This window comes from Homarus americanus, unplaced genomic scaffold (assembly GCF_018991925.1).
Source record: "Homarus americanus isolate GMGI-L3 unplaced genomic scaffold, GMGI_Hamer_2.0 scaffold32583, whole genome shotgun sequence".
NCBI classification, from domain to species: domain Eukaryota; kingdom Metazoa; phylum Arthropoda; class Malacostraca; order Decapoda; family Nephropidae; genus Homarus; species Homarus americanus.
This window is the reverse complement of record NW_024713129.1, coordinates 20,290,581-20,312,355: the sequence shown is the minus strand read 5'-3', so window position 1 is coordinate 20,312,355 and position 21,775 is coordinate 20,290,581. Positions and strand designations below refer to the sequence as shown.

Here is a 21,775-nt window from a genome sequence, read left to right as displayed (position 1 = left end):
TAAAAGATTCTTTGGTATGTACCTCTCAGAGAAATTTACAGTACAGAACTATAATGTTCATTTTGTTTGTCAGGCACTACGCTCAGTGTTACCACCACCTTCTGGACCTACGATCAACTGACACCAATTTGCATGAAATCCGGATTGTTGCAGCAGTCATTAACTACAAGATCTGTCGACTTGATTTCGCCCTCAATCTTCCCCGAGATGCAATTGCCCAGTTTCGGCGCCACATTGATCAGTTCCGTCAGAGGACAGGACCCAAGGAATTAATCTTTGAGCATTATGCGTGGCTTTCAAAGCAGTAAGGATTACTATGTGTTTTCAATATCAGTTTTGGAACTTTGTTACTGTTAGTTTCAGTTATACAATATTCAGTCAGCATCCACATAAATTACATGTGTTTCTGAAAACCTGTACAGTAATCAGATGTATGTTAAGTGGACACTAATTTCCCATTCAAACCCATGTAATTTTTTTTTTAACCCTGAAATGTCTCTAATAATGAATGGTGAAATATAAGCTACTAAACTTCGAACAGTGATCAAGTATACAATAGGAATGTTGCCATTTACACTCCTCTCACCTGCTCCACCATACCTCCTGGATGGTACCTGCAACTCACCCTAATTTCATCTGATTACTTTCCTAGATTCTTACCATCTTTCAATATTTAATGACAGTAAAGCATCACTAATGGACAAGTATAGCATACAGTGAAAAAGAAAGGAGTTGTGGCTACACTATGGAGCTTACAGACAACACTGTACCAACAACACATGCAAATTTTGCCTCCTCAATATTTCTTGTCGGCTCTTAAGAAGATTATGATAAATTCTTATTTTCTTACCTTAAGTTACTGAATCCATTTGCTGACTACCTACACCACTTTGCACATGTTTCATAGTTTGTGTTTTACCTTTCACTAATGTGGTGTTTATTGTTCAACGGACCAAACCAGGTTCGCGACCAATAAATGCCATACTATCACCTCTCAAGTATTTTTCTTTTCTCACCAAAATTAATGGTACTGTAGACCCTCGATATAATACAAGAGAGAGACTGATAAGTGATAATTGTCTCACAAAATCAAATCGTGTTATATCATTCTATGTGCTGTACAGGCATTTTCCAATTTATGAAAGGGTTCCTTTCTTAAAAAAATTTTGTAAGCCAATCTTTTGTAATCTGATCACATTTTCCCGTTGACTCCTTTTATAGAAGCTGAGATATATTTCCGTGAAAAAATCACCCATCCAAAATGTCTTAAAATAACACAAAGCATGTTCTTAATGAAACTTTTGGTATACATCGTGATTATTAGGCAATAATAAACATATACATGTAATACAATACAATGCAGTAATAATTTTATGCCAGTATTCACGAGAAACTCGATGAGATTTGAAACAAAGTGAACAGTATGAACCTGTAAGCCAGCATCTACAATATATTAGAATACTGTATTACTGTATATACAGTACCAGGGGTGGCCAGACTTGCTTAACCTAAGAGCCGCATACGATAATCTTCAGATGTTCGAGAGCCGCAAGACATGAAGAATATATACACACGTTTTTAGTGTTACGTGTACACTTTATTACAAATTTTACTAAGAAATACACGTACGCAGTAATATTTGCTAATGTACAGTGTGTAATTTTTAAATTGTAAAAGTTTGTTTCAATAATTAATCAGGAGTACAAATATGTACCAATTGTTATCCAAATCTTGAGTGATGTTTGTTTTAATTGTGCTGAGCATGCTTAATACATAATGAAGTACTGGCACATCTCAGGAAAGACATGTGTCTGAATTTCAGTACGTAACATAAAATTGGATTGTTGAAGGGAAAAAAAAAAAGGTGAAAGGTAGAACCTTGATAAATTGGACTAATTGGGGCAGACTCCAGTCCGAAAAAAAAAGCAAGTACTGTAACTGTATCTGGGGGAGATGGAGATAAAACTGCTTATGTTATGTTATTACTGCACTGCACTTCAACAACTAATGTCTTTACCGTAAGTGTAAAACATGGTTATTAAAAGACTTTTACATTTAAACCTCTCACGCATGATGACGTGATTCTCGTCATACTCATGATAAGACCAACTTCACGGTGACGCAAATTGAGTCGCCAAACTTTAAAAAATTCTCCCCAAGTTAAGTTTTCAACAGTTTGTCAAATTTTGATGCATCATAGTGGCAAGTAAGTTCTCTCAAATAAACTAATTGGCAACTCTAGAGGCCCTTAGGAAGGGAAGATCGCAACAATAAATGCTCAGTATTATCTCGGTAGTCAGACTGTGAGTTTGAGCCGCGTCCATTTAAATTTTCATTAGTCCTTGCGGGCTGCCTCAACTCCTGGATTACAGTATAGTTAGATCTGGACAGTTCAACATCCAGTGTTAAATACACTGCATTAATGTGTCAGGTCAAGACGTGAGGCTGGGCCCCCTATCTTGCCCCTCCCTCCGACTTTACTGTACAGTACTCTGTAATCCCTGATCTGAAATTTACTAACCTGACTCGGCACTGATGAATGACACCCGACTAAATTCTAGCATTAGAACTAAGATTTAAATTCTTAAATATTCCCTGTACTTACCTTGAATATTTAACATTTTTTAATCCAGTGGCCTCTCAGTTATATAAATGTATAGCTCGATCATTTTTCTTATTTACTGGTACCTTTTATATTGATTATGATGCAAAAACGAGTTCATCCAATATATTTTCGTGAGCTGCATGCGGCTCGCGAGCCGCGGTTTGGCCACCCCTGTTATATACTGTAGGAACACACTGATTTCCATTCTATAGGTGGAGATATATTTTCTATGAGTAAAAGCTCCCATGCTCGACCCCTGATGAATTATAATATTCTAAATTCCTGCTGCTTTGTTTACATGGTGAAAATTTGGCCATTAATGTTGACATTTTTTTACTTAATGCAGATACCAGATCTTTGGAGATGTATTTGAGGAAGCTGTGCGCATTGGTCTTCCTGCAGTACAGACACAGCACCCAGGTTTCTACTATCAGCAAGCAGCTCAGTATGCTGTTTTAAGAAGAAAAACAGCACTGCAAGTGTGTAAGGTAACATTAACATTATTATTTTATCTTGATCATGTGATTTAGGCATCATACACCTACTAAAGGATTCCCACTTTATCTAACATATGTACTGTTAAAGAAAAGTCACATTATGTTCTGAAACCCACGATGAAAAAGTTGAGTAAAGTTCCCCTTCGGTGACAATGAAGCTTCAAATTTTCAATGCTAATTGAGATTAACCCAGTTTAAATGTCTTGTACAGGAAGTGTCAGCTCCTGTGTCAGACTTACTAGAGGGATGGAGCAAACTAGAGTTCTATGGTCAGCGTCCTTGGCGGCCAGGGAAGCATTCTCTAGAGCCTCCAGAGCAACAGAGAGAAGCAGAAGGGATTAAGGTTGGTTTGTCTATTATAATTGTTTTCTTTTCATGAATGTGCACACACACATTACAACAACAATGTTGTTTAACTTAATGGCTGAATTTTGCAACTCGCATCCATGTTCAAGAAAAAATAAGGAAATAATTGTTGGTCTCATTTATTTGGCAGCAGTTGTCATCACTTACCAAACTGTTGCATAATGTATTTTTAACTGTTGGGCAATACAATAGTCACTGTTACCCACGCAGCTAAATATGCCAAGATTTTTAAGATAATTTTGTATAACTCGACATTTCCAGAGTTTTTTTTATAAATTTTGAGAGTACAGCGTGCCAATTTATAAAATTTGCCGAGTTATCAAGGGTTTATTGTAGTTGGTCTTTTTGGTGCTGTTTTTGGCTGGATGAAGTTGCTTTTTTCTGATTTGGTCAACCATTTTGATTTTAACCACCATTTTGGAATCCAGGCATTCATCATCTGAGCTCCCCTCCTGAAATTTACCCTCCTGACTCTAGATAGCTTCATTCCAAATTAGGTTCTTTTGTGTGACATGTTTTCATACAGATAAATTTGAAAACTAAATAACACCTGTGAAGGGAAAGGATTGTGGTAGGAGAGTTGTAATAATTATTTGATATGTAAGAACCATTGATGTAGGGGGCTTGCATCTCATAGATTTAAGTGATAAAATATACCAGTCACCTTATCATAACTCTGCTGTAAACAAGTTTTTTTTGTAATCACTTGTTGATTTAGTTTAAAGCCAGAATTAAGGACTTTAAAAATGAAGGACAAATGAAAAGTCTAGGAAGAAGAGAAACATTTCTCTACTTCTGGCCCTGTAAGAGAAATGTTTCGTGTTTTGTTTTCAGAAAGATTTAAAGTACGACTTGTATAATAAGACTTTAATTTATTATCTCAGGAGATCCAGTATCATGAGGTAAAAGAAGTAAACCATTCCAACACCATCATTCCATTATTTTCTTCGGCAATAAGTCAGTTTAAGAAATACCGATGTCCACGCATCAAGAGACACCTGATGGTCCAGATGGCAGAAGAGTATCACCAAGCCAATGACTCTTCCAAAGCTCTCACGTAAGTCCGTCCATACATTTGTCATCTCGTCATCGGCACTACTGAAGTCATGATCTGTGATACAAGTTCTTTTTTGTGCTTGAATCCTAGATATGTACAGTACAGTACAGTACAGTATTTCGAAGTATTTAGCTAAGGCTTTACTTTATGTTTTATTAAATCAAGGGAACAGATCACCTGGTAGGGGGATGTTGTATTTCTGTCCCTGGTTTTGGGGCTGGTAATTAAATCTCCCATGTATTCAGTAATGAAAGAGAAGAAACAACAAAGAAGGAGACTGAATTGCTTAAATGTGCATGGATGCAGTCACAGAATGGGATTTCATAATTCAATCCCTTATTGTCATTTCATTTGTGTTCATCCCAATTCTGGTTATGAACAGAGTCCTAGCAAGTTAAGGTTTTATTTCTGCCATTTAGATTAGTATTAAATGTCTCATGCTATTAGTGTCTCCCTCTTAACTTTCGTAAGTGCAATACAATGCAAACTATTATATACAGGACATGTTGCTGTAGATTTACTAGGACACACTGGCATTGGCTCTGGTCAGGTGATGGTATTTGCTGTAGAACTAATAGTTGATTGACATTCCTCATATCATGAAATATATGAAATAATTGAGGAAGAACTATAGCTGTTGCTTTAACCATCATAGATACATCTCCTGTGAGGTAATAAATATAATTTTACAAACAGAATGAAAATTACTTCAACACAATGGATAAACTAAAATTAAGGAATCAATGAAAAGATAAAGAATGATAGAATCAAAATGAAGAACAGAAATGAGATATTATGGCAATTGCAGGTGAGTGCAGAGTTTGAGAATCTGAGCAGGTTATTTGGGATGTTATAGTGCAAATGTGAGACTCATCATTGGTGGAAGTTCAAACATATTGATTTTCCAGAAGGATACTGCCTGGGTAACTTATACACATTGGTGTACGGTATACTTTAATATCTTTTCTAATTAGTTGAGAGATTAATGAAGGCGAATCTCAACATTAATGCTAAGTAATGTGAATTCACAGTTGCTCGATTAAATAATGTTTAGTTTAAGATAGTTTGGGTGAAATTTGATATTTACTGTTACATAGGATAATTAGATCTGTTTTAATCTTGTGTTTGCATCTACACACAAAAGAAAGACAGGGAAACAGTGAGGTAAACAAATACAGTACACAATTTAAATATGTATTTCATTGCTTTTCATAGCAAATGTCTACAATTCTTTTATCTTTTTTTGTGGCATCTGTAGCTTACTGAACCATGTGATGTGGGACTACCGCAGTGAGAAGTGGTGGAGTCTCCTCTCATCAGCCTGTACTTTAGCACTCCAGTGTGCATATAACACTGCTGCTCTCACAGAGTACTTTGGCATAGCCCTTGAGTTTATGGGCACAAAACTTTTGACATCACTGGAAGAAAAGAAGAGGGTGCATGATAATCTTATGAAGCTGTTTAGTGTAAGTATTGTTTGTCTGCATGTTTTTAATATCGTGCTTATTTATTCAATGCTTAATTAACCTCTTGTATATAAGTTCCCCTCTTGAGTTGAATAAAATCATTGGGCATTAGCCATATAAAACATTAAAGTGGTGTCCCTGTATTGAAGAGGTGAATGGAAACCACTTCAGTACAGGGGGTCCCCAGGTTACGAACAGGTTCTGTTCCTGAGGACATTGTTAAGTCTGATTTGTACGTAAGTTGGAACACACGCTACGTGCATACCGTACTTACAAAACAATGTTTAGAATCCCGTTATATCATAGCCTAAGTCCTTATATACAACTAATATCACTTAATTTAAAACAAAAGAAGAAATAGAATGAAAAAATACAGTAAATGAAAGTAAAAAGTAAGTCATCAGATAAATAAAATCCTGTATACTGTAAATTTTAAGTTTAACCCCGTTCATATTGGCGGGTGTTCGTAAGTCAGGGACCCCTAATGTTAAATCTTTTCCCAGCCTATAGCAGAGTATCCTTGGCAGAATCTCCTTCATCCTTATACTATATTTATGACACATTTCCCCAAGTATTTTAATTGTTTACCACTCATCACTTACAAAATATTAATTTCTTTGTCTTACCCAGGGCCGGATTCAGGAGTGGGCAAAGTGGGCATCTGCCCAGGGGCCTCCACAATCTGGGGGCCTCCACATATTACAATATTTTATTTATTTGTTTATTCATTTGGATTATTTTTATTTTCATTCTTTAAAAATCATGTTTATCTATTCCATCATGGCTTCAAAATTCTCCAAAGAAGTGTTCAAATTTCAAAATTTTCCGGGGGCTTACAGCGCCCCCCGGAACTCCCAGATGTTTAGGCTCGCTTCACTCGCCACCCCACCCTCTTGGGTAGTTATAATGAGGGGGCCTCCACAAAGAGGCTGCCCATGGGCCTCCACAGGTCTAAATCCGGCACTGGTTGTACCTTCTGTAAGCTTATTTAAACTTATGTAACTCCCACAGATAATTTTTTTATAATCATTATCACTATTGGGTAATATATATATATATATATATATATATATATATATATATATATATATATATATATATATATATATATATATATATATATATATATATATATATATATATATATATATATATATATACATACATACATACATACACACACACACAGTCATGCGCCGGTTAACGTCCTAGATACGTTCTTGGAAACGTGACATTAACCGAAATGGACGTTGTCCGATCATCACATAAACTTTTTATTTATACTTATGTGTATATGGAATACTATATATGTACATATACACTTTTACTCTTAAATCACTACTGTAATGTGATACAGGTGATTAATTTTTATCTCTTGTGCAAAATACATGACATTTATATTAAAATTTTTCACTGTTTTACAAGGATTCCAGCAATGCCAGCAGATGGGGGAGAGAGAGGGTGGGAGCGAGCGAGGGGGCGTGGGGGGAGGGGAGGTAGTACGTTTGACAGTTGGTACAGGCCCAGGTCTAACGCGTGTATATTTATCACTTCTTAGGTGACTAAGCTTCTCTCTTATAAAAAGCCAGTGAAATGACCTGGGTGAATATAATTAACATAGCTGGGATTCTTTTAACATGCTGATTAATTTGAATATAAACATGCGATAATTTGCACTAAACAAAACAATTTTAGTACCGTAATCAAATTAGTACATGTGCACTCCAGCTTTGCACTAAGAAATCTATGTAAATCTACCCAAAAATACAGTTGAAAAACTTTTTTATAAAATGTACTACAGTACTGTACACTAATGTAAAACAATTTTTATCTCTTGAGCAAAATATATGACGTTTATATTCAAATTATTGGCTGTCTTGCAAGGATTCCAGCAATGCAAATTATAATCTAACTTTAGTCTGAGATATTTTATAAGATAAAAACTGAAAGCCTAAAAGCCTGGCTTGGGGGGGACTGATGGCTCCGCCACCCAGCGAGGGGTTGGGGGGGGGTTGAGGTGATAAGTTTGAGGCGAAGGTCTCTGTGTGTTTATTTAACAGTCCTACTAAGCTTCTCTCATTTTAAAATGCCAGTGATATGACCTAGGAAATATAATTAACATAGCTGGGATTCTTGTAAGATACTGATTTATTTTAATATAAACATGTTATAATTTGCACTAGATATAACAATTTTAGTACCGTAATCAAATTAGTACATGTGCAGTCCAGCTTTGCACTAATTTATTTTACGTTTATTTTAGTATTGTGTGTGAATGTAAATGGGTGAAAATAAATGAAGAAATTTATGTAAATCTACCCAAAAATAGTTGAAAAACTTTTTATAAAATGTACTACATTTTTTATATCTTGAGCAAAATATATGACGTTTATATTCAAATTAATCTCTGTCTTGCAAGGATTTCAGCAATGCAAATTATATTATCGTAACTTTAGTCTGAGATATATAAAATAAACATAAAGAAATCACCAATCTTTTATCTTGAACACGAGGGTGGTGGGAAGAGAGAGAGGGGGGGGTGGGAGGGGCGGGAGGTGAGGTGACAGAATGTCTGGCGTTTGTTTGTTTATTTATTTGAGATAAGATTTGACAGTTGGTGCTGAAGGCCTGCCTACGTGTTTATTTATCATTACTTAAGAGTGACTAAGCTCTTCTCATAATTTGCCACCCAAACGACCTGGGTGAGTATAACTTACATTGGAGGGATTCTTGTAAGATAGTAACTTATTTGAATGTTTTTTTTTCAATTTAAATTTTAATTGTTTATTCCTTGATAGAGGAAGTGGGATCCTAGTGCTGTCACTTGGTACCCCTGTACCATAACACCAGAAGCAACTGGCCAGTGTCACAAGTATATACAGTCATCCCTTGGTTATCGCCCCTAATTGGGACCCCGCCGATAACAAAAGTACAGAACCTATGGGATTTATTCTAATTGGTTCCAGGCACCCAAGACCCAACCCCAAGTTTCCCATTTTACGACCATTTATACCCACTAAATATATATATAATGTTATGGTAAATATCATAAACACACATAGGCATGGCTAGGTTTATTACAAAGTGATGAAAAGGGTACGCTTAATACTGTAGTCCACAAAACATGTAGCTATGCTTTTTTTATTTGGTCTCCCGTCATACGAGTCCGTTTTCTCTCACATCAGGATGCCTGAGTCCTCCGTTTTCTCTCTTAATCTTAGAGTGCACCAGAAACTTTACTATTTTTAGTAATGCCACAGAATTTGAAATTGCAACCCCAATTGCAACTGGGGTTGCAATTGTTGAGGCAACTAGATATGTCTGATTACAGCAAATGTGTTATTGTCAATTTGTAGGTGAAAGATTTTATCCTCAATAGATGTAGGCGAAGCAAGGGGGTAACAATACACCTGGAGGCAACTGAGTGATAACAAAATTCTCGGCTTGAAAAATGTGCTATAACAGCAGGTGTGCAGATTTTAATGGAGGCGTGATAACGAAAATCGCGATAACCAAGTTATATATATATATATATATATATATATATATATATATATATATATATATATATATATATATATATATATATATATATATATATATATATATATATATATATATATATATATATATATATACACACACACAGTTGGGGTCTTCATTTACGCGGTCAATTGAACCTGTGGAGGCCCGCGTAAAACGAGAAACGCGTAAATGAAATAACAGAACATATGGGATTAATTGAAATAGAGACTGGGCCGACCCCCAAACTCCACTTTTTCCGACACAATACGTACGTTGTAGTAAAAATAACATCTTAATTTTATGATGGTATGCACACACAATTAATAATTAAGAGAAATATCAATAATATTAGGTTTTTTAACACTTACGTTAGTAGAAAAGCTGGGTCGGCACACGTGGATGGCGGCTGGTTCCGAGGCAGAGGGCAGATTAGTTGCCCTCCGGTGAATCACTTTCACTACTCGCAGAGGTTTGCAGGGCCTCCCAGACAAACCCCTCAAAGTCCATATCCTCACTGTCAATATCACTATCACTGACTTGGGCTGGCTGTGGTTGTGGTGGGTTGCGGGCGAGGAAGTCCTCAATACTACGTTGACGACTAGCATTGATGTTGTCGAGATAGATCTGGATATACGGCTCCATAATTTCGTCAGATGGTTATTAGACACTTCATACCGATGCTTGTCTGGGTCGTTGTCAAGGATGAGCTTAATTTTCTCCCCCAACTCGATGATTTCCTTCACATTATCATGGCTTGGTCCAGGTAATTCAAGGTTTTTCTCTGGTGGTGGGGGTCCCGCGGAAGCCATTGTGAGGGGAATAGCGGGCACAAGAGAGAACTGTATACGCGGACTGAGAACAATGAGACAGGCCCGGCTAGGTCAGCGACTTCTACCCTCTGGTGGCAGGGCACGTCATGTTACATTAGACCAATCACAGCTAGCGGCGGAGGGAATGCGTGGGTGGTAAGGATGCGTGGCCCAATCACAGTCCGATACGTCATATGACGTCAGCGATAACGTAAGAGCGGCCTAATGTGCACCACTCACCACGCCGCTTCCCGCATATGGTCAAGAATGGACCTCGTGGGTAAAAAATGGCGCGGCGGTCTGGACCTCTCCAGCTGCTCGCCTGCGTAAATGACCAAATTTACCGCGTAATTAAAGCATTTTCATTCTGGCAAGGCACCGCGTAAATGACCAAACGCGTAAACAAAAACCGCGTAAATGCAGACTATACTGTATATAGTGTGTGTGTATATATATATATATATATATATATATATATATATATATATATATATATATATATATATATATATATATATATATATATATATATATATATATATATATATATATATATATATATATATATATATATATATATATATATATATATATATATATATGAACTCTAAAATCACTACTGTAATGTGATACAGGTGATTAATTTTTATCTCTTGTACAAAATACATGACGTTTATATTCAAATTATTCGCTGTCTTGCAAGGATTCCAGCAATGCAAATTATATTGTCCTAACTTTAGTTTGTGATATTATATAATATAAAAACCATAAGCCTAAAACCACCAAACCCTGGAGGGGGGGGGGGGAGGTGACAGTGACATGTTTGAAAGTTGGCACCGAAGGTCTAGTGAAGTATTTATTTGTTTAATTATGTCCTTTAGATTGAGTTTTTGTTTTTTGCTTATAAAATGTCATAGAGGTGACCGAGGAAAATATAATTTGCATTGCTGGAATTCTTAAAAGATAGTGATTAATTTGAATAAAAACATCATTTATTTTGCATAAGAGATAAAAATTTTTGTACATAGTACATTTTAATACTAATGTAAAATTTTTTCAACTGTATCTATGGGTAGATTTACATAAATTTCTAGGTGTCTCTTTTTCTTCTCAGCACCACGAGAACTCTCACTTTTACACTTGCCAGCCATTTTAAATGGAAATACAAAAAAAAAATTTGTCAGTACACAGCACAATCACTAACGTTGGGACTCGAAAATACGTAATTTGAATTTTTGTTTTGCACGACTGCGGTGGTCGTATGTCCGGGTGGTCGTAAGTCGAATAGGTCGTAAGTCGAGGAGTACCTGTATCGTTTTGTTAGCTTCCATCTTAATACATGGTTATTTATTTTTTTATTTGAAAACCCTCAATAATTACTATATTTTAGGATAATGCAATAAACAGGAACCTAAAAATCAGTAGGAATAAAATCTGATTATTTTGAAGAAAATCAAATGTTCTTCTCAATGATCAGACTTTATTCCTACTGATTTTTAGGTTCCTGTTTATTGCATGTCCTAAAATATAGTAATTATTGAGGGTTCAAGAGTGAAAAAATAATCCTATACTGTACTGTATATTTTTTAAATTCTTAAATAATCTCCACTCAGGGACAGTCTCCAGACCCTGAACCAGGAACACCTGCAGAAGTTGTTACTGTAGCAACAGAAGCGTGGTCTGCTCTACTAGGAAGTCAAGTATCACCCGTCACAGTAGACATGACAACCTTAGTGCCATGCCTGGAGGTACGAGCGTCGTTCACACGGAGCCAGTTTCATGTGGACCAGGAAGTGGGCGTGACAGTCAAGATCAGGTGCAGTCATTATATTTTATGTTCACCAGAGTATTCATTATTAGGACTAACATAGTTGCTGACATTGCTTTGACCTTTTGTGTTTGTACACACAGTATTTACTGGCACTACACATTTCTCTCGGTATTCCTGGAAAAGGCCACGAACATCAAAACTGCAGAGAGAGACAATGATCTTATGGGGAAAATGAGGTTTGATTCCAGGAACTTTGAGACCATTCCCATCTCCAACATTTATTTATCACTCATAAATCACCAGTGTGTTTATGAAAATAAAATGACATATATTTGTGTGGTATAACATCATATTACATAAGTTCACAAGAATTGTGCACTAAATACAAAAATAGTGTACAGGTATACCCCGAAAACCAATGTCCCATTAATTGCTGATTCACATAACCGATGATTACATATAGGGGAATATAGGAGAAATACCCTGCAAGTTTCGTTGAGACCCTAGAGATCCGGCGATCAGGATAGGAGCTGCAGAGCTTTTTGAATTTGGCGGGCAGTGGCATGATTCGAATTCTTGCCACGAGAGGGCTCGGCGCACTGCCTCTGACCCATTCCTGGCTCTCTGCAGTGACAGTTCCTTTTGTGTTACCCGTCTTTGGGTTTAGCTTGATGTGATGTGATACGGTGTAATAAGGCATAATAAAAGTGGTGATGGACCAGCAAAGATTGGTAGAGACTTGATTTTTTCGTTATTTCCAACTTAATGTGTTACGTAATCGTGCCTAAAGACCAGCAAGGATTGGTAGAGACTTGAACTTGCCATCCTAGACCATCTCTACCATCATCAACACAGGTAAATAAGTCTCAGTTTATGCTTTACATTCCTTATTTAATGTTTATTATGCTTGCTTTATATGTCTGCTTTATTTTCTTGCTTGACACTGCACAACAGAGGTATATCAAGGGTAGATGGGAATTTTTTGGGTGTGGCCAGTCCCTAACCTCCTGGATTAGTTATATTCTAATGTGATTAATTGCTTTGATAAGCTTTGATTCACTAACCAACAACTTTTCACGGTCCCTATATGTGTTGGTTATCGGGATATACCTGTACTGGACAGTGTACAGTCTGCGCGGAATGTTAAGTCGCGATAGGGCCGACGAACTAAGTTCTCGCAAAAATAAGATCATGTGTTGTGAAGCCTGTCCTGGGATGCGAGATGTCAAAACGCTTGGTTTGTTGGCTAGTGCTGACATTTGGCAACTGAGAACACGTCATGGCTTGTAGTCAGTGCGCCTGTGGCAGCTGTGAGGGGAAGATTTTTTGTGCGGGTTCTCGCGCCATGTGGCCATGTTTTGTCTAGTTTAAGGTGCATTAACCCGACATAGTGGCCATCAGAGATGTCCAGGAGGGTTACTACAGGAGACGATATTGCAGCAGTGATTGCATTGTACAAAGCGAACCATGTACTGAGAGAAATATCGGCTCAGACTGGTGTGGCATTACGAGTTCAAAATCTTGTCAAACGTTTCCGTGACCTTGGAGAGAACGAGTTACCAGCTCCATTACCTAAGTCTGGTAGGCCTAAATTATTGTCTCCACGGACACTTAAGGTTATTTCTCGACAAGTTCGGTCCAATCCCTCACTCACAGCACGTGAAGTGAAAGAGAGAAACCCCCGTCTTTTGAGTCACGTCTCGTTACGTTGTGTTCAACAAGCCCTGCACGATGACCTGGAATTTAAGAGTTTTCGTGCCCGCCGTAAACCTCTGTTGACAAAGAGACAGAAGGAAAATAGAGTGAAATTTTGCAAAGAAATATGAAGTGTGGGATTTAGAGACATGGAGGAGTGTATTATGGTCGGATGAGGCTACGTTTTCTGTGACTGGGAGTAATGGAGGGAGGGTGTACCGACCCCTACACTCAGACGCGCACCTCCCACAGTACACAGTGAAGACTGTTAAGCACCCTGCCTCGCTTATGGTTTGGGCTTCCTTTACGTATTATGGTGTTGGTGAACTAGTAATCCTCCCTAAGAACCAGATGATAAATCAGTACAACTATCTTGAACTGCTCAGTGATTTCTTACCTGAATCATTTGACAAAGCTAAGGCAAGCCTTTTCATGCAGGACGGTGCCCCATGCCACACTGCTAAAAGTGTCATACAGTGGCTCAAAGACTGTGAGGTACCTTTCCTTAATAACTGGCCTGGCAGTAGCCCAGATCTTAACCCAATAGAAAATTTGTGGTCCATTGTTAAGCGTCGTCTGCGCAACACTGACACATCATCAATCCCGAAACTAGAGGCAGCCATCAAGGATACCTGGGCTAACCTGCCACCTGACCTCTTGCAAAACCTTGCTGACAGTGTTCCTCGAAGGCTAAAAGACTGTCTGAAGCACAGTGGAAACACTACAAAGTATTAATTGAAGTGGTAAGTGTTACTTGACTTTATTTATATAACATAATCGTAAATATCAATATTTTTTCAGCACTCGATCTAACATTCCGCGCAGACTGTACAAGAGAGTGGATTGACAAAAACACAAAGAGGAGAAGGGACAGAATTGAAAATAGAAAAGACATTAAGAAGAAAACCTTTATTGTTACTGTTTTTGTTATTACATTAAAATCCCAATTTTTTTTTGGGGGGTTATTCACTGACATAGACCCTTATTGTATAATAAAACATTACGTAAATTCTGACAATGACATTCTTTCACACCTGCTAACACCACCACTTCATACCTCCTACATTTAAGATAATTTAACAGCAAACATGATTTTCCTTAGGTAGTCTTCAATAGTTAAGGTTTTGGTGATGTTTTGTGTGTTCCACTGAAAGTACAGAACAGTATATGGAAAATAGAATAAATTTTTATAGTGGCATTCTCTCATACCTGCTTAAACCACCTCTTTTCATCATATATAGTTATTGCTGGTTTAGATGTGTTTGTGTACTGGCCTTTACAAAATTTTTACAGAAACATGATTTTGCTTGAATATTTTTTTTAATATTGTAAGTAAAAACTGACCAGTAGACCATTTGATATCCTTCTCAGAAACTCCTACCTGACGTCCATCTCATTGAGCTCTGTGAGTGTTGGCACCAACTCCCCCTCCTACAATGATCGACTCTTGGAAACACAGCCAGAAAAGCTAGTCCTTCTCCCAGGCCAAGTGACAGAGATCCATCTCAGTTTTGTCCCTCTTGTGGAGGATGTTGGCAAGAAAGTCAAAGTGAGTATATAAAGAAATTATACGATAAAGAAAAAGATTATGTAGATTCACAATTGCCAAAAATTTTATGATGAACAAATACTGTTTACTGACTGCTTAAGATGGCAATACTGTTCTTTTTTTTTTATGAATTGAAGTATAGTTTATGTAAAGCAGTTTTATATTTTTATTTCTGGTTCTCTTTTCATCATCTTGTAGTTGGTGAGTACAGGTATACAGCAACATTGGCTGTTTGGAGTTTTTCTTTTGATACTCTTATCATTTAGTTCTGTGGTGATTGTAACATGGTAACAACAGTGCAGTAGTTATATGGAAGTTGTTGCCCGAGTAGTCAGGTGTCCATTTATACCTTGTATACTTTACAACTATTTAACAATGTACAGTAGCTCTTGTCTGTCTGACATAAGGTACACTACCTCCTCTGTGAATATTTAAGGTGTTTGAATAACATGTAACCTTGATATTGCAATGTTTTTAATGTCTGAGGATATTGGACATTCCACTGGCAGTGCTGTGAATACACCCAATTGAAAGAAAATGTCCATCAGACTTGTGGTAATGATAAAAGTTCTCTGAAGCATGGATCATAGCAAAACACATTCAGCATAAAACTATCTTGTTCACATAAGCTGGCTTCTCTGAGACACTCATACTTTATGTGGGGGTTGTGTTCCAAAAAGGGAAATAGTGAAGGAAAATGAAAAGTGTCTATAACTTTCGAAAATAAGTTAAAAATAACTGAGATGCCTGAAATTGGCATTACTGGAGCAAAGATCATGCAGGAGTTTGGCATTTCTAAACAAACATTGTCTGATATTAAGGAAAACAAAGACAAAATATAGTAGTTAGCTTTAGAGTTTGTTATTGGTTGATGCCCATTGTCCAACAAAAAAAAAAGGCTTTCAAATGCTCAGCTGTTTGGCCAGTGTCGTGTACTTCAAAGAAAGCAACGATTTCATCACTGCCTGCATCTGAGCAGACCATGCAACTTTTTAGGTTAACTGAAATTCTTCCATTGTGCTCTGGTGAGCATTTGCATGCTCCATTTTGGCTGGTGTTGGGCTTAGCTCTTTACTTATAAATTTATAAACTCGTCTTGAGGCCGAATGAATTATCTTGTAGGTGGCTTACTTGCCTCAGCATCAAGGAGAGTATTGTCAGTGTTTTTGTTTTTCCTGTATATTGTTAACATTGGAAGAATCGGTCAGAGGATATCATCGTAGGCCAACCCATTTTTGCATGTACAGTACTGTATTATGGTAAAAAACAATTGTGCCTCTATTGGCTGTTGTTCATTCTCTAGATGACTTGGGCAACACATGGGAGTTGCATAAGTTAGTAAAGACTAACTTTCACTCATCATAACTGGTAAAGAGGTGTGTAGTTGTACAACTCTAGCTTTTTTCCCACCCTCTCCCTGATTTTTCCTTTCACGAGTTGTTGTAGAGAGGTGTAATTAATAAATGAAGGATATAACTTGAAATCCCAATTGATTTTGAAGTCTAGATAAAATAACCTTGATCACACCCACCTCCTTCAGATTGTCCACGGAGGTGGGCGGGTGATGAGGTAGTTCAGTTTCCTGCTTTATAGCTGAGCCTGAATAAAAGATGAATGGCTTGGGCAAGTGCTATGCAGTGACCATAACTCATTAGCTCCCAGCCTCTAGGTCAGGTTTCCACAACCCCCATTTTTGTGGTTGCATGCAGCTGGAGAAGGGGTAGTATGTATGTGGCCGGCTGAGTGACTTCTAAATTTTGGGTTTGTAAGACTGTTATTATTCCTTATAATTTAGGTGAAAATAAAAAGCAGGGAAATCAACATACTGCTGGATCAACATACTGCAGTGAGCAGACATTCAGTGTACTTAACTTTGTGAAGAACAAGTACCATTATAAGCTAACAAACTGTCACACCACAGAACTTGTGAAGGCTGCTGTAACACATTTTGAACCAACTTTTTCAGAAATTGCAATTTATATCCAGGCTCAACCCTCATATTGGTTTTGGTATTGTTCTGTGTATTTGTATTTAGAATTGAAGCCCTTATTTTCCTAGACAAAAAGCAAACTTTATTTTACTGGAATATTACACATGGAGGACATTTTTTTCTGTCATTTATAATAAATTCTTTTTTTTGGGGGGGGGGGGTTATTGTACTGTGTACTGCAGGATATCATAATGCTCATAATGCTACTTTATAAAGCAATTTCCTCTGTATGCTTGTATTTCGGGTGCGAATCGGTTATTAAACCGTTATTTTGTACTGTTCAAAGACAGTTTCATATTTCCATATTTGTAATGCTAAAGGTTATGTTTCCCTAATTTCTGTACAGAGTATTTAACTAGGCTAGTGACTAGTGGTATTATTTCAATGCTGAGTATTTATATGCTGGAAATGAAAGCTTTGTTTGGTCTTAAATAGGGGTGTTGCTTATAAAAAATTTCTGACAATAAAATATAGTCCTGCATTTCTGATTTTACATTCAATTCTGTGGAACGCAGTGCTGACTTATGTTGTCTTAGTACACCTGCGGCTGATCACTGATTACATGCACCATTAAGTAACCAGCTAGTGTATAAAGGTTGGAGACACCTGTACTGTACTGTTTGTTTTAACCCTAATTTAAAGGATTGATTTGTTGAAGGGGAAATTGTTGATCTTTGAGTTAAGCCCATGAATTTCTGAACCTCAAGCCTTCAGGAGGTATATTCATGAGTCGTTTAGTCCAGGCTCGGGTATCAAATGGGATTTCCAGATCAGGTCCTCATATATGTCATTAAAAACCATTCTTCAGAATTACTTGTGGTAACACAGATAATATTGTGACAGGTGACAGGGGTGCGGGCTCAGATGGGGGTACCGGGCAGCAGTGTCGTTGTTGGTCTTCAGTGGACAGGGCCAGGAAACGAAGGAGTTACCATGCATGCTGCCAACACACCAGCATTCCCAGAGTTCAGGTAGGACATTAACTAATAGGCTTATGGAACCGCAAAAGCTTTAATATTATTTAATTAAATAATTATACTTAATTTTGTTACTTACAAAGGATTTGGCAGCCTTCTGACTGGTTGCCAATTTGAGTCCTACACTTGGCTTAAGAGAAGGGTAACTCCAATTGACCCAGCTGCAGAATGGGTACCTAACTTTACAGGTTCATTAGTGAAAGGTGGTAAAGTGCAGTGCTAGCCATACTTTCTCCTTATGTACTATAAGCTGAGTCTTCAGAGTGCTGTATCTGCCATATTCCTAACAAATCATGAGGTCTGGGAATCTGTAAAAAAAAATTTCTTTCTCATTTTTATTCTGAACAAAGGCCTCAGGCCTATATGTCTGATTCTGTGTCCATGTCTGACATTAAATATAATTGGCGCACAATTGAGTGGATTAGTGACATCAGTACAAATGCTCAGGGCTTTTTAATTGTAATACACATTTTCACATATCCGTTGAGACATTGTTACATAACTATTTGACAAATTTCATAACCGAATGACAGAACACATATCGAATGACAATCTAAAATAACTGTTTGTTCATGGTAACGGAAATGATTGACATAAGTTATGAAGTTGACAGACGTGAACAATAAACCGACAGTCTATATATAGTTTGAGAATGTAACAATTGGAGAATGACATAACACCAACAGTTATTTTAGATTGTCATTCAATATGTGTTGTCTGTTATTCGGTTATGAAATTTGTCAAATAGTCTTGTAACAATGTCTCAACGGATATGTGAAAAGGTGTAATTTGGTGACATCATGTGACTTTCTGGTGCTGTAAGAAGTTTCATGTACAGACTCTTAGAGTATTCTTTTTGTAAAAAAAAAAAAATATGTTCTGGAGAACATTTTTGTACAAAACTAAATTAAAAATGTAAAATCTATTGAACATTTCAAAAGATTACTGTGATACCACGCAACATTGCAACACACATCACTATCTCAGAACAATACTGTACAGTATACACAAACAATGAGAGTGAGGTATGCTGATTTATGCAATTAACTCCCATGGAGTATAATACATAACATACATTCATATAATATATCAGGATATTATGAAATTCATAAAATGATGGTGAAAACAGGGGATAATTAATAAATTACTTTGTGGGAGGCTTGCGAGCATCAGCTGAAAATTGATGCATATTCTTTATGTCATGGCCTTGACTCTGGTGTGGGGAGATTGCAGCGTCTGTAGGTCTGCAACCATTTTTTAATTGGGAGTGAGTTGGTAAACTACACAGGGTGTTTAAAGTGTTTTTTGATGGCTGCAGACTCATCTCAGATGTCCTCAATCTGAGTTGAGCATCACAGCCAAAGGGTTGGTAAATGATTAATCTGTTGGTTGTTAAACCTTTCTTTTGTTTAAGAAATATTTACACATGTATGATTGCAACCTTGTGTACACTTGCTACAGAAAGTATCTGCAAGGTGGGGTTCGATGGATGTCAATATGAACATTGGCTCCTGTTGTCTCGGTAGGGTCATCAAAATGCTTCGTCTCTTATGTCATATTTTCTAGTAGCCCACTTATTACTACCTGTTCCCCTACACATTTGTAACTCCTCCTTCACTAGTGGTGTCTTTCCGGATAAACTGAAAATTGCTAAAGTTCACCCAGCATATAAAAAATCTGGGGACAAAGGTCTCTTCAAGAATTACCGCTCCATATCAGTCCTCCCAGCCTTGAGTAAGATACTGGAAAAGCTAGCATGTAATAGACTAAATTCCTTCTGCAATGCCAATAACATCTTTACAGACTCCCAGTTTGGATTTAGAGCTAGAAGGTCGACTGAGAGTGCTCAGCTATCCTTTACTAATGACATCTTAAATTCCTTTGATGACAGTCAGTTCACAGTCGGTATATTCTTGGACCTCTCTAAAGCCTTCGATACTGTCGACCATACCATCCTCCTTTCAAAGCTTGAACATTACGGCGTTAGGGGCCTGGGGGCCTGTCCCACAATTGGTTGGCCTCATATCTGTCCAACAGGATGCAGTATGTCTGCTATAATATTCACCAATCTGACTCCTCGCCAATCTTGTATGGCATTCCCCAAGGTTCCATTCTTGGTCCAGTACTGTTTTTGTTGTACATATATGACATAGTCCACGCCAGCACACTCATAAAATACAACTTATTTGCAGACGATAGTAATCTCTATGCCAGCAACTCAGACCTCCATTCCTTGGTGAGAACTATGAACACTGAATTAACTAAAGTCAGGACCTGAGTAATACGTAATAAACTGACCTCAAACCTTGAGAAAACCCACTACACGATCTTTCACAGAAGGAAAAAATTACCCCCAGATTTGGACCCCCTGTACCTTGGTAATACAGTCCTTAAACACAAATAAAATACTAAATTCCTCGGAGTTATTGTTGATGAGAAACTTAACTGGAGAAACCACATACAAGCCATTCACAGTAAAGTCAATAAACAGTGCGGTATCATGTATCACACTCGACAGTCACTCACTCTCACAGCAATGAAAGAAATCTATCATGATCTTCTTTACCAACACCTGATACACTGTCACACACTATGGGGGGCCTCTGGCTCTTCAAAAACACAATCTCTGGTTTCTGCACGAAAGAGAGTTGTACGGACAATGACCTACAGTACTTGAAAAAAACAGATCACACAAACAAAAAATTTGCTATATTGAAAATTTAAAATTCAAAGATATTAACACCTACTGCTGTGCCCTCTGTTTATAAATCTATCAATCACTTGCTTGACAATAATTATTTCCAGTTCCGGAATAATCAGAGATACAACTTAAGGCACCCAGAGCTACTAAAACCACCCCCCATGCGCTCCTCTCAGTCCCAGACCTCCATAAAATATCACGGTGTGAAGGTGTGGAGCAACTTACCCCCACCCATCCGAGCAAAGACAACACTCCCTTCCTTTAAATCATCTCTTAAAAAATATCTATTGTCTAAGTATTAATATTTCTTGTAACACCTACTATATTTACAGTACAGTACCTGCTTTTATTGTACCATCAAAACCGTTTTATCGGAAATTATCATGTAAATAGATAAGTAATTACCATTGCAATACCGGGGTAAACTTAATTGCCAACTAGACATAATCCTGACAGCTCTGTCCTCTTGTTCAACCTTATTACTGTGCAACCCATGTTGTACTGCCCCCCCATTATACTTATGTTTTTCAATTCCACTGTAATTTATGTATATGTATATAAAAAAAAATAAACTAAAAAAAATAATAAATAAATAAAATTAATAAATATTGAAGTGATAACCGTGGTAACATTATGGGATGTTCTTATTACCACCATGCTATTGTACTATTCCAGATGATACTAAATGTTACATAATACTTCCTTGCGATAAATGTATAGTATATATCAGGTGCCTAAAAGAGAGCTCAGGTTCTCAACTGGCTCAG

At 37.2% G+C, this 21,775-nt stretch overlaps 1 protein-coding gene across 3 annotated transcripts in view; it reads left to right on the top strand.

Annotated features, from left to right (window-relative positions):
* The window catches only part of LOC121869078 (trafficking protein particle complex subunit 11-like), a 75,364-nt gene that overhangs the window by 23,331 nt on the left and 30,258 nt on the right, over nucleotides 1-21,775 (top strand). For all 3 annotated transcript variants that reach the window (XM_042370219.1, XM_042370229.1, XM_042370237.1), the window contains exons 7-14: nucleotides 74-304; nucleotides 2,952-3,093; nucleotides 3,314-3,445; nucleotides 4,353-4,525; nucleotides 5,784-5,991; nucleotides 11,939-12,141; nucleotides 15,163-15,340; nucleotides 18,174-18,301. In XM_042370219.1, coding sequence (XP_042226153.1) covers nucleotides 74-304; nucleotides 2,952-3,093; nucleotides 3,314-3,445; nucleotides 4,353-4,525; nucleotides 5,784-5,991; nucleotides 11,939-12,141; nucleotides 15,163-15,340; nucleotides 18,174-18,301 — 1,395 coding nt within the window. The remainder of the gene's footprint in view (nucleotides 1-73; nucleotides 305-2,951; nucleotides 3,094-3,313; nucleotides 3,446-4,352; nucleotides 4,526-5,783; nucleotides 5,992-11,938; nucleotides 12,142-15,162; nucleotides 15,341-18,173; nucleotides 18,302-21,775) is intronic.